Source organism: Carcharhinus amblyrhynchos, unplaced genomic scaffold (genome assembly GCF_965287045.1).
Source record: "Carcharhinus amblyrhynchos unplaced genomic scaffold, sCarAmb.v2.hapA scaffold_51, whole genome shotgun sequence".
Taxonomy (NCBI): domain Eukaryota; kingdom Metazoa; phylum Chordata; class Chondrichthyes; order Carcharhiniformes; family Carcharhinidae; genus Carcharhinus; species Carcharhinus amblyrhynchos.
Window position 1 is genome coordinate 2437304 of NW_027649792.1, and position 12923 is coordinate 2450226.

The following is a 12923-nucleotide window of genomic DNA, read 5'->3' on the forward strand; positions in this document are numbered from 1 at the left end:
AAGGATGTTGCTGGGACTTGAGAAGCTGAGTTCCAGAGAGAGATTGAATAGCTTAGGACTTTATCCCTTGGAGCGTAGAAGAATGAGGGGAGATTTGATAGAGGTGTATAAGATTTTGATGGGTATAGATAGAGAGAATGCAATCAGGCTTTTTCCACTGAGGCTAGGGGAGAAAAAAACCAGAGGGCATGGGTTAAGGGTGAAAGGAGAAAAGTTTAAAGGGAATATTAGGGAGGGGCTTCTTCACACAGAGATTGGTGGGAGTGTGGAATGAGCTGCCGGATAAAGTGGTAAATGCGGAGTCACTTTTAACATTTAAGAAAAACTTGGACGGGTTCATGGATGAGAGGGGTGTGGAGGGATATGGTCCAAGCGCAGATCAGTGGGACTAGGCAAAAAATGGTTCAGCACAGACAAGAACGGCCAAAAGGCCTGTTTCTGAGCTGTAATTTTCAATGGTTCTATTTTCTATGTGATTGACATGCATGGGCTGATAGACCTGCTGTAGACCAGTGATTGGGCTGTGGTGGGGTACAGCAGTTTGAGCTGGATCTGTGATGGACCTGGTGTGGGCTGCAAATCAAGGTGTTTTGCAATGAATGACTCTGCAGCCTGAACCTTTGACCACACACAAGATCAGATCTGATCAGAACCTATGTTAAACAGTAGCACAAGGAAACCACAACTAATGGTTGGATTCAACATGATAATATTTAGATGATAAAAAATTGCTGACAAACAATTCAAAGAAGAAAGTACAGAACAGGAACAGGCCCTTGGGCCCTCCAAGCCTGTGCCAATCATGATGTTAATGTATAACGTTAGCAAGTGTGAGGTTATCCGCTTTGGCAGGAATAATAGTAGGAGGGATTATTATTTAAAAGGCGAAAAGCTGCAGCATGCTACGGTGCAGAAGGACCTGGGGGTCCTTGTGCATGAGTCGCAAAAACCCAGTCTGCAGGTGCAGCAGGTGATCAAGAAGGTGAATGGGATGCTGGCCTTTATAGCGAGTGGGATAGAATATAAAAGCAGGGAGGTCTTGCTGCAACTGTACAGGGCACTGGTGAGGCTGCAGCTGGAGTACTGTGTGCAGTTTTGGTCGCTGCACTTGCGGAAGGATATTTTGGCCTTGGAGGGAGTGCAGAGGAGGTTTACTAGGCTGATATTAGAGATGAGGGGGTTGGACTATGAAGAGAGACGAAATAGACTGGATCTATACTTGTTGGAGTTTAGAAGGCTGAGGGGGGATCTTATAGAGACGTATAAGATAATGAAGGGGATGGATAGGGTAGAGGTAGAGAGATTCTTCCCGCTTAGAAAGGACAGCAGGACTAGAGGGCACAGCCTCAAGATAAAGGGAGGGCAGTTTAGAACGGAGTTGAGGAGGAACTTCTTCACTCAAAGGGTGGTGAGTCTCTGGAATTCTCTGCCCATTGAAGTGGTGGAGGCTACCTCGCTAAATATATTTAAGTCACGGGTAGATAGGTTTCTGATAGACAGGGGAATTAAGGGTTATGGGGAGAGAGCAGGAAAGTGGAACTGAGACACTTCAGATCAGCCATGATCTTTGAATGGCGGGGCAGGCTTGAAGGGCTAGATGGCCTACTCCTTCTCCTATTTCTTAGGTTCTTATGTACTTATGATGCCTGCCTAAACTAAAACAGTATGCACTTAATGGAGTCCGTATCGTTCCATTCCCATCCTATTCATGTATTTATCCAGTTGTCCCTTAAATGCTACTATCGCACCTGCCCCCACCCCCTCCCCAGGCCGCGCGTTCGAGACATTCACCACCCTCTGTGTAAAAAACTTGTCTCACACATCTCTTCTAAAATTTTTGCCATGCACGTTAAACCTATATCCCCTAGAACTTGACTTTTCAACCCTAGGAAACAACATCTGCCCATTCCAGTCGTAGTATTGTAACTCCAAAGTTACGTAGATCAGCACTGAGGGAGTGCCGCACTGTCAGAGGGTCAGTACTGAGGGAGTGCCGCACTGTCAGAGGGTCAGTGCTGAGGGAGTGCTGCACTGTCAGTGGGTCAGTGCTGAGGGAGTGCCACACTATCAGAGGGTCAGTGCTGAGGGAGCGCCGCAATGTCAGAGGGTCAGTGCTGAGGGAGTGCTGCACTGTCAGTGGGTCAGTGCTGAGGGAGTGCCGCACTGTCAGTGGGTCAGTACTGAGGGAGTGCTGCATTGTCAGTGGGTCAGTGCTGAGGGAGTGCCGCACTGTCAGAGGGTCAGTGCTGAGGGAGTGCTACACTGTCAGTGGGTCAGTGCTGAGGGAGTGCCGCACTGTCAGAGGGTCAGTACTGAGGGAGTGCCGCACTGTCAGAGGGTCAGTGCTGAGGGAGTGCCGCACTGTCAGAGGGTCAGTACTGAGGGAGTGCCGCACTGTCAGAGGGTCAGTGCTGAGGGAGTGCTGCACTGCCAGAGGGTCAGTGCTGAGGGAGTGCCGCACTGTCAGAGGGTCAGTGCTGAGGGAGTGCTGCACTGCCAGAGGGTCAGTACTGAGGGAGCGCCGCACTGTCAGAGGGTCAGTGCTGAGGGAGTGCCGCACTGTCAGAGGGTCAGTGCTGAGGGAGTGCCGCACTGTCAGAGGGTCAGTGCTGAGGGAGTGCCGCACTGTCAGAGGGTCAGTGCTGAGGGAGTGCCGCACTGTCAGAGGGTCAGTGCTGAGGGAGTGCCGCACTGCCAGAGGGTCAGTGCTGAGGGAGTGCCGCACTGCCAGAGGGTCAGTGCTGAGGGAGTGCCGCACTGTCAGAGGGTCAGTGCTGAGGGAGTGCTGCACTGCCAGAGGGTCAGTGCTGAGGGAGTGCCACACTGTCAGAGGGTCAGTGCTGAGGGAGTGCCGCACTGTCAGAGGGTCAGTGCTGAGGGAGTGCTGCACTGCCAGAGGGTCAGTACTGAGGGAGTGCTGCAATGTCAGAGGGGCGGGACTGAGGAGGTGCCAAACTATCAGGCAGTCAGCACTGAGGGAAAGCCAGACTGTCAGAGGGTCAGTACTGAGGGAGTGCCACACTGTCAGAGGGTCGACACTGAGGAAATTCTGCACTCTCAGAGGGTCAGTACACAGGAAATTCTGCACTCTCAGAGGGTGGACACTGAGGAAATTCTGCACTCTCAGAGGGTGAAGTTAGCTAGATTGGCTGTGGTAAGTGTGCGAGGCTATGGCAGAGTGGTGAGCCTGGGTGTCATGCTGTTTCAGAGAGTCGGTGCAGACTTGATGGGCTGAATGGCCTCTTCCTATACTGTGTGGATTGTATGCCTCTATGTGCCTAATATAGGAAGTTTGTGAAAGATAATGTAATGCAATCCTTTCTCTCTTTCCTATCCTTATTTGCAGATTTGCAAAGTCAGTTGCGACAGCGTCCTCATTTTACTCCATTCGCGAGAAGGTCTATATACCAGGCTGCAGCAGGCTGAGACAGAGTCGCCCTGAGACACAGCCCCCCTCTCGCTGGGAAAGATTCAGGAAAACTCAGGAAACAGCTCATCTCATGGTCTCCCATGTATGTACTTTAAACCGGAGCGTGGATTTGGTGTGAGTGGGGGGAGTGAGAGTGGAACGGGAGAGGGATGGGTTAGGAGAGTGGATGTTGATATGGGACTCTGGGAGCACAATTTAGTTACGGCAGTGTGACAGACCCTGCAGCCTGATCAGTCCACATCGGTGCCTCTCCTCCACTCAAGCCCCTCTTTCCTCATCCGAATCTCTCTTTGCATCCCCCTTCTCCCTCCTACACTTGCTTAACTTCCCCTTCAGTAGAACCAGTTTCGATACTCCATTTGGCAGCGATTCCACTTTCTGTCTACTCTCGAGATAAAGAAGTGCTTTTCAGATTTCCCCTAAGATTTGTTTGCAAAAGAGATGAATTGAAGGTATGTCTTTACCCAAACGAGGAGACATTGGAGTCATAGAGAGTTACAGCATGAGAACAAGCCCTTTGGCCCAACTTGTCCATGCTGCTCTTTATTTTTAAACCCCTAAACTAATCCCAATTTACTGCATTTGGCCCAAATCCCTCTATACTCATTTTACCCACATAACTGTCTACATGCTTTTTAAAAGACAAAATTGTACCCACCTCTACTACTGCCTCTGGCAGCTCGTTCCAGACACTCTGTGTGAAAGAATTGCCTTTTTGGACACTTTTGTATTTCTCCCCTGTCCCCTTAAACCTATGCCTCCTAGTTTTAAAATCCCCTAGCTTTGGGAAAAGATATTGACTACCTAGCTGATCATTATTTTATAGATCTCGATAAGATCATCCCCAAGCCTCCTACACTCCAAGGAAAAAGGTCCCAGTCGATTCAGCTTCTCCTTATAACTCAAGCCATCAATTCCCAGTAACATCCTAGAGAATCTTTTCTCATTTAATAATATCTTTTCTATAATGGGGAGACACAGTATTCCAAGTGTGACCTTACCAGCGTCTCGTACAACCCAACTCCTGACCTTCTTCAAAGAATGCCTTCTTCAACACTCTCTCCATCTGTGACTTCACTTGCAAGGAGCTATGAACCTGGACCTTGAGATCACTTTGTTCTATAACTCTCCCAAATGCCCTATCATTAACTGAGTAAGTTCTGCCCTAAGCTCAGTCTGCCGAAATGCATCAGCTCCCATTAATCTCAATTAAACTCTATCTGCCATTCGTCGGCCCACAGCCTCTTTCGATCAAGATCCCGTTGCAATCCCAGACAACTTTCTTCACTGTCCACTATGCCACCAATCTTGGTGTCATCCGCAAACTTGCTAACCATGCCTCCTATATTCTCATCCAAATCATCAATATAAACGACAAATAACAGTGGACCCAGCACTGATCCCTTCAAGCCTACCCTTGCCCCGAAACTGCAAAGCCCTGCCTGAGGTCAACGGACCTTTCCATGTCCGCCCCTCACTCGCTTTGATTCCCATGGTGGGTGGGACGGTAAAATTACACCTGTTTTCTCTGAGTCTCCTCCAGCAAGACTTTTCCTCATTCTGTTTTTATGTATTTTATTAGTTACAAGTAGGCTTACATTAACAGTGCAATGAAGTTACTGTGAAAATCCCCTCGTTGCCACACTCCAGCACCTGTCTGGAGGGAGAACATAGCATGGTCAATGCACCAAACCTGCACACCTTTTGGACCGTGGGAGGAAAGCGGAGAACCTGGAGGAAACCCATGCAGAACGTGCAGACCCCACACAGACAGTGACCCAAGCTGGGAATCAAATCCGGGACCCTGGTGCTGTGAGGCAACAGTGCTAACCACTGTACCACCCCACTTTAAATCTCTCTGTTAGAGCATGTCTCAACTGTCTTTCCTTCAGAGATAAAAGACCTAGCCTATCAACCCTAAGAGTTGAGGAAAGTTGTTTTTACATAGAGGGTGGTGAATGTCTGGAACGTGCTGGGAGCGGGTATGATACTGGCATTTAGAAATACATAAGAACATAAGAAATAGGAGCAGGAGTAGGCCATCTAGCCCTTCGAGCCTGCCCCGCCATTCAATAAGATCATGGCTGATCTGTCGTGGCTCAGTTCCACTTTCCCGCCCTCTCCCCATAACCCTTAATCCCCTCTCTTATCAAGAACCCATCAACCCGCTTCTTAAAAATATTTAGCGAGGCAGCCTCCACCACTTCAACGGGCAGAGAATTCCAGGGCATCTAGACAAATACATAAATATGATTATGAAAAGAACTATAACATTCCAACTAAAATAGTCCTCGCTACATTTCTTTTTATAAATTTATAAACCAACCAAATTAAAATCATTCGAATAGCACAAATGGGAATATGGTGGAACATATTAAACATTCAGCTGTGAATTTTCAGAAGGTCAACCTATTGATTTATTTGTATTCTATTTTATTTAACAAATTCTGTAAGTCTGTAAATATTTAGCGGTGCTCTAGCAATATGTATGCAGCTGAAAGCTTGTTGACCACTCAAAATATTCATCAGTTCAGTCTTCTGCCTTTAGACCAGTGAGCATTCAGAAAGTCACCAGGGTGCAAGCGCTCTTGAAGATCAGACAAACAGCTGGATAGAGCAGTAATGTAGAGCTGGCAGTAGCCAGGAGCAAGTGGATTGGGAACTGCTGCTTGGAGTTAAATGTCTCAAGGGTCAGAGATTTAGGAACAACCTGAGGATGCATTTGGAATTGCTTTGGAAGGGGTTTGCAGTTGAGAATCCTATAAATTGGCAAGAGCCAGCTAGAGCAGAGAATGCCATTCCTGGGAGCAGAGACTGACCCTTGGGAACAGTGTGTGACCTCTGACAGCAGAGTTGTGACCAATGGGAGCAGGGTCATGAATGAAGCCCAATCCATCACGCAAACCAGCCTCCCATCCATTGACTCTGTCTACACTTCCCAATGCCTCGGAAAAGCAGCCAGCATAATTAAGGATCCTACGCACCCTGGACAGTCTCTCTTCCACCTTCTGTCGGGAAAAAGATACAAAAGTCTGAGGTCACGTACTAATCAACTCAAGAACAGAGTTCTTTTGAATGGATCTACCTCACACTATGTTGATCTTTCTCTAGCTATGACTGTAACACTACATTCTGCACTCCCTCGTTTCCTTCTCTATAAACAATACGCTTTGTCTGTATAGCACACAAGAAACAATACTTTTCTCTGTATGCTAATACATGTGACAATAATAAATCAAATTGAATCAGGATGACAATGGAAGAATAAGTGAATCCAGTTTTAGTTTGGGCAGGCATCATGATCGGTACAGGCTTGGAGGGCCCAAGGGCCTGTTCCTGTGCTGTACTGTTCTTTGATCTTTGTTCTTGTTCTTTGCAATCTGACACACGCACACATTTCATCTTGCATTTTGGGACAGCACAGTGTTTAGCGCTGCTGCCTCACAGCGCCAGGGACCCAGGTTCAATTCCCAGCTTGGGTGATTGTCTGTGTGGAGTCTGCATGTTCTCCTCATGTCTGCGTGGGTTTCCTCTGGGTGCTCCGATTTCCTCCCACAGTTCAAAGATGTGCAGGTTAAATGCATAAGCCGTGCTAAATTGCCTCTTAGGGCTCGATTTTACCATTTTGACTGTAAGTGCTGAAACTGGGAGTGTTTCGGATCTGATTTTTCGTCCCGTTTTCAGGGGCCCCCATATGCACTCTGCCTAAAAAAACCCAGCATTTCTGCATCGTGCTGTAGAAGCTGTGGGTGGGGCTTTACATACTCAAAACGCATAGGGGATTTTAAATAGAAAAATACTCTGCTGCCACATCACTCCTGGGCCCAATAATGCCTCCCCCACAGAGACATTTCCCCATCCCCACAACATAACTGACCCCCTCATTCCCCCACCTCCACCATTACCCAGACCGATCACGGCCCCCCGCTCCCCTTCCACCTCACCGACCCCATGCAGAGTGGCAGCAGCGCACCCCTCCCCTCCCACTGATCACACGCAAAGGGGCCCCTGCATCACCCTCACCAGAGACCCATCTGACCCATCTCCCTTAGCCCCTGACCTTCCCACCGGAGAGTGATCTGATTCCCCCCCCCAACTCCCCCGCAACAGAGAGCTGCTGGAAGCTGTGAACTTACCTCCTCAGGAGCTGGAGCGCCCAAAACAGACCTTTGCAGCTCATGTCTGTTCTGCGCCGAATCTGGGTGTGTGAACGTGGTGGTAAAGGGGAAGTGCCGGTAAGTTTGGAAGTCCAGTCTATTCAGTCAATTTAAATGCATGCAAATACATTTAAATTGACACCACGTGCCGTCTCTGATGACACCAAAGTCGGAGGTGTGGTAGATTGTGAGGAAGGGTGTCATAGTTTGCGGGAAGACTTAGACAGGTTGCAGAGCTGGGCCGAGAGGTGGCGGATGGAGTTTAATGCGGAGAAGTGTGAGGTAATTCACTTTGGTAGGAATAACAGATGTGTCGAGTATAGGGCTAATGGGAGGACTTTGAATAGTGTGGATGAGCAGAGGGATCTAGGTGTATGTGTACATAGATCCCTGAAAGTTGGGAGTCAAGTAGATAAGGTTGTTAAGAAGGCATACGGTGTCTTGGCGTTTATTGGTAGGGGGATTGAATTTAGGAGTCGCAGTGTCATGTTGCAACTGTACACAACTCTGGTGCGGCCGCACTTGGAGTATTGTGTGCAGTTCTGGTCCCCACATTACAGGAAGGATGTGGAAGCTTTGGAGAGGGTGCAGAGGAGGTTTACTAGGATGTTGCCTGGTATGGAGGGGAGGTCCTATGAGGAGAGGCTGAGGGATTTGGGGTTGTTTTCGCTAGAAAGAAGGCGGCTAAGAGGGGATCTTATTGAAACATATAAGATGATTAGAGGTTTAGATAGGGTGGATAGTAATAGCCTTTTTCCTCTGATGGAGAAATCTAGCACGAGGGGGCATGGCTTTAAATTAAGGGGTGGTAGTTATAGGACGGATGTCAGGGGTAGGTTCTTTACCCAGAGGGTGGTGAGGGATTGGAATGCCCTGCCTGCTGCAGTTGTAAATGCGCCTAGTTTGGGGGCGTTTAAGAGATCCGTGGATAGGTTTATGGACGAGAAGGGATTGGTTTAGGTTAGAGGGTCAGTGTTTTGTAACTGGTCGGCGCAACATCGTGGGCCGAAGGGCCTGTTCTGCGCTGTAATGTTCTATGTTCTATGTAATGTTCTATGTTCTATGTTCTATGTTCTATGTAATGTTCTATGTTCTATGTTCTATGTCTCGGGCGTGGCTCCAATGGCGGCCATTTCCGGCAATTGGTAAAGGGGCAAGGAGGCGGGCACGCCTGACTTTACCAAGTTTGCACACGAAAACAGGCACAATTTGATGGTAGAATCAGGGCCTTAGTGTCAGGGGGACTAGCAGGGTGATTAAGGAAATAGGCCCTGGGTGGGATTGTTGTCGGTGCAGACTCGATGGGCGGAATGACCTCCTTTTTTATGGCAGGGATTCTATGCTTCCATGTATTTGAAAATCTACGCTGCCCTGCCTCCAGTGGCTCTGTACGCTTTTTACAATGTGGTGACTGGAATTGCATACAGTACTGTAACTCTGGTAGACCAGTTCAGCAGAACTTCCCTAATTTTCGGCTGTGTTCATCTAGAAGGAAAGACATGTGCTAGGCTCCTTTGGTTTTCTTTTGTGACTTGTGGCATATCCTTTAGTCATGGATGTCCTTTGTCCCTCCCCAAGGATCTTTTGGTCCTCCGCCCCAGCTAGACTCTCTCTTTGACGTGGTGGCACAGTGATTAGCACTGCTGCCTCACAGCACCAGGGAGTGGATTCGATTCCAGCCTCGGGTCATTGCTTGTGTGGAGTTTGTATGTTGTCCCTGTGTCTGCGTGGGTTTCCTCCCACACTCCAAAGATGTATGGTTCAAATTGATTAGCCATGCTAAATTGACCCTATTTTCGGTGCAGATTCGATCAGCCAAAGTGGCCTCCTTCTGCACTGTAGAGATTCTGTTCCATTCTTAGGCAAAATACTGCAGATGTTGGAGTCTGAAACAAAAACAGAAAATGCTGGAAAATCTCAGCGGGTCTGACAGCAGCTGTGGAGAGAGAAACAGAGCCAACATTTTGTTGGACTCAAGCCTTCCCAATCATAATCCTTCCTCCCAAGGAAGTTACTACCCACACGTTGGGGTTGATGGGTCAGATTCTCCGACTTCACCTGCAGCTGGGTTTCTCCAGTCCTGCTGGGATTCTCCAGTCCTGCTGCAGTGAATGGAGATTTGGCTGAGAGGCAAATTCTCCATTCTCACTGGCGGTGGGCTTGAACAGCCAGGGAATCCTGGCCCATTTGTTAATTATTTGCCCCCTTCTGCAAGTTTATTTTTTATTCCATCGGGGGTGTCGGCTTTTTTAATGCCTAATTGCCCTTGGAGTGGAACTTGCACGTGGTTGTGTTCCCAGGTACTTGCTGCCCTTGTCCTTCCGGAGGATCGAAGTGACTGGTTTGGGATTTGGGAGTCTTGGCGAGTTGCTGCAATGCAAATTGTAGATGGTACACAGGGCTGCCACAGTGTGACGGAGGTTGATGGAGTGAGTTTTGAAGGTGGTGATTGGAGCACCTATCAAATGGGGCTGCTTTCTCCTGGGTGGTGGTGTGCTTTGAAGTGTTTGGGTGACAGAGTGGTTAGCACTGCTGCCTCACAGCACCAGGGAGCCGGTTCAATTCTGGCAGCCGGTCACTGTCTGTGCGTAGTCCGCACATTCTCCCCGTGTCTGTGTGGGTTTCCTCCGGGTGCTCTATTTTCCTCCACAGTCAAAAGATGTGCAGGTTTAGGTGGATTTGCCATGCAAGATTGACCCTTAGTGTCCAAAGATGTGTGGATGAGGTGGATTGGTTATGTTAGATTGTCCCTTAGTGTTGGGACTAGCATGGTGGATGCATCGGGTTATGAAGGTAGGGCCTGGGTGGGATTGTAGTCAGTGCAGACTCAATGGACAGAATGGCCTCCTTCTGCACCATAGAGATCCTATGAGCTGCAACCATCCAGGCAAGTGGGGAGTATTCCATCACACTCCTGACTTGTGCCTTGTAGATGGTGGGTAGGCTCTGGGGAATCAGGAGATGAGTTACTCGCTGCAGTATTCCTAGCCTCTGACCTGGTCTTGTAGCCACTGTGTTTATGTGGTGAGTCCAGTTCAGTTTCTGGTTAATGGTAACCACATGGATGTTGACGGTGGGTGAGTCCATCACCCCACAAACCCTGCCCTCATTTCTTGTCATCACCAATTCTAGAAATAGTGCTCTGATTCCAGTGTACGTTAGTTGGTGACATGTGTTGTAACGATCTGATTAAGGTTGTAGAATCTGTGTTTCCTCCCTAAGCCAGTGTTTGGTACTGTCGGCAGTACTTCCCTGGAACCATACTGGTAAATCTGGAGTATCTTCTCAGGGATGTATTGGTACAGTCCAGGATACTCCTCCCACTTTCCCCACACAGTTGTGGTGCAGTCTGAGGAATCTGGTCTGGGTAACCCCCTGACTCCCAGCTCTGTGTCGGTCCGTCTGAGTTGCGCCCCTCATCGCACACTGTCATGGTCTGGTTTGTAGTGAGCCCTCAGCACCCTGAATTGGTACAGTGCAGAGACCTCCCATGCACTGTATTGGTCCATTCTGGGGTAAACCCACTCACACACACTGACTTGCTACAGTCTGCGGTCTACCCCACACTGTGTTGGTCTGGTCTGGGGTAACCTCCTGCACCAAACACATGACTTGGAACAGTCTGGGGACCCCCCCCACACAGCGTTGGTCTGGTCTGGGATAACCTTCCACCCAAACATGATGACTTGATACAGCCTGAGTTTCCCCCACATTGTGTACTTCTGGTCTGGGATAACCCCTCCCCCTGACTGTGTTGGTCTGGTCTGGGGTAATCCTCCCACCCCCACACGCCGACACACAGACTTGGTACAGTCTGGTGTCCCCCCACATACACTGTATTGTTCTGGCCTGGTCTGGGATATGCCTCCCTCCTCCAACAACACCCCCCTGGATTGGTTCCAGTCTGGGGTATCCCTCTCCTGGATTGTGTTGGTAGATTAGGTGCTAAATTGCCCCTTAATGTCAGGGGGATTCGCAGGGTAAATACACATGGTTATGGGATTAGGGCCTGGGTGGGATTGTCATGGGTGCAGATTTTGATGGGCCGAACGGCCTCCTTCTGTATTGTTTGGATTCTCTGATTTCCGGATTTTGGGGTGCTCTAACTCTGCTTCTGCGGTTTCAGGAATAATACGCCGATCCAAGGACACCAAATGTTGAATACCACCACTGAGCTGACAGAGAGCAACAAGGCAATCTTCACTCTGCTGTACTGTGTGATCATCGTGCTGGGGTTCTTCTTCAATGTGGTGGCCCTGTGGATATTCCAGCATCACATCCAGCAGCGATCGGGCAGCACCGTCTACATGAGGAACCTGGCTGTCACTGACCTCTTGCTGGTCTGCTTCCTGCCCTTCCGCATCGCTGACTATTTTTACCCCGACAGGTTGTTCTGTGAGATTGTTGTCATCATCTTCCTGGTCAACATGTACACCAGTATCTTCTTCCTCACCTGCATCAGTGTGGACCGCTGTGTGGCCATCGTGCTGCCCTTGAAGGTGCGCATAGGGCACCTCCACAGGGTGGCCCCCTGGGTCAGCGGCGTGGTCTGGCTGTTGACCGTGAGCTGCAGTTTTCCCATGTACCTCAAGTGGAAGCTCAAGGGCTCAAATCTGACCAGCAACCACTGCCTGCAGCCTGTCCTCCTCACCACCACCCTGCCCCTCACCTTCACCCTCTGCCTTGGCTACGGGCTCCCTTTCCTCATCCTGCTGACCTGCTCCCTCCTGGTGCTGCTGAAGGTGAGGAAGACGCACAACCCCCAGTTCCAGGATGCCCGCAAGACCCAGAAAATGATCCTGGCCAACTTTCTGGTCTTCACCTTCTGCTTCCTGCCCTATCACCTGCTCCTGAGCATCTACAACACTCTGGAGTCGCAGTACACAGGCCCTCAGCTCTTCCAGGCCACCCAGCTCCTTGCCAGCAGTAACACTGTCTTGGATCCCGTGGTCTACTACTTCACCACAGAAGCATTCCAGAAATCCGGAGTGATGCGCACAGTGCACAACATGCTCACCTGCAAGTGTAAGAGCGAGGAGCCAGTGTCAGAGGAAAGTTGTACAGAACGTAAGGGAACTTACATGAAAACATTGGAAGGACCCCTCTTTATGTAATGTCACTTTATATAACACGAGTGAACCCGTTTTCCAAGATGGCCTTTCGTGAATTTGTTCATTGGCTCCTTCAAGTGTCTGAATGGAATTCTTTCAACTTCAATCTTGAAACTGTCCCAGGGCAGGCACAGCACAGAGTTAGATAGAGACTAAAGCTACGCCGTCCTAATCAAACACTCCCAAGGCAGGCACAGTACAGGTTTAGATACAGAGTAAAGCTCC

General features: G+C 49.2%; 1 protein-coding gene across 1 annotated transcript; it reads left to right on the top strand.

Annotated features, from left to right (window-relative positions):
* Window positions 1–3360: 3360 nt before the first annotated feature.
* Window positions 3361–12722, top strand: LOC145337522 (lysophosphatidic acid receptor 6-like). Its single transcript, XM_080182311.1, has 2 exons — window positions 3361–3512; window positions 11714–12722. Coding segments are annotated over exons 1-2 (990 nt in total). The 5' UTR covers window positions 3361–3510; the 3' UTR covers window positions 12702–12722.
* Window positions 12723–12923: the final 201 nt, after the last annotated feature.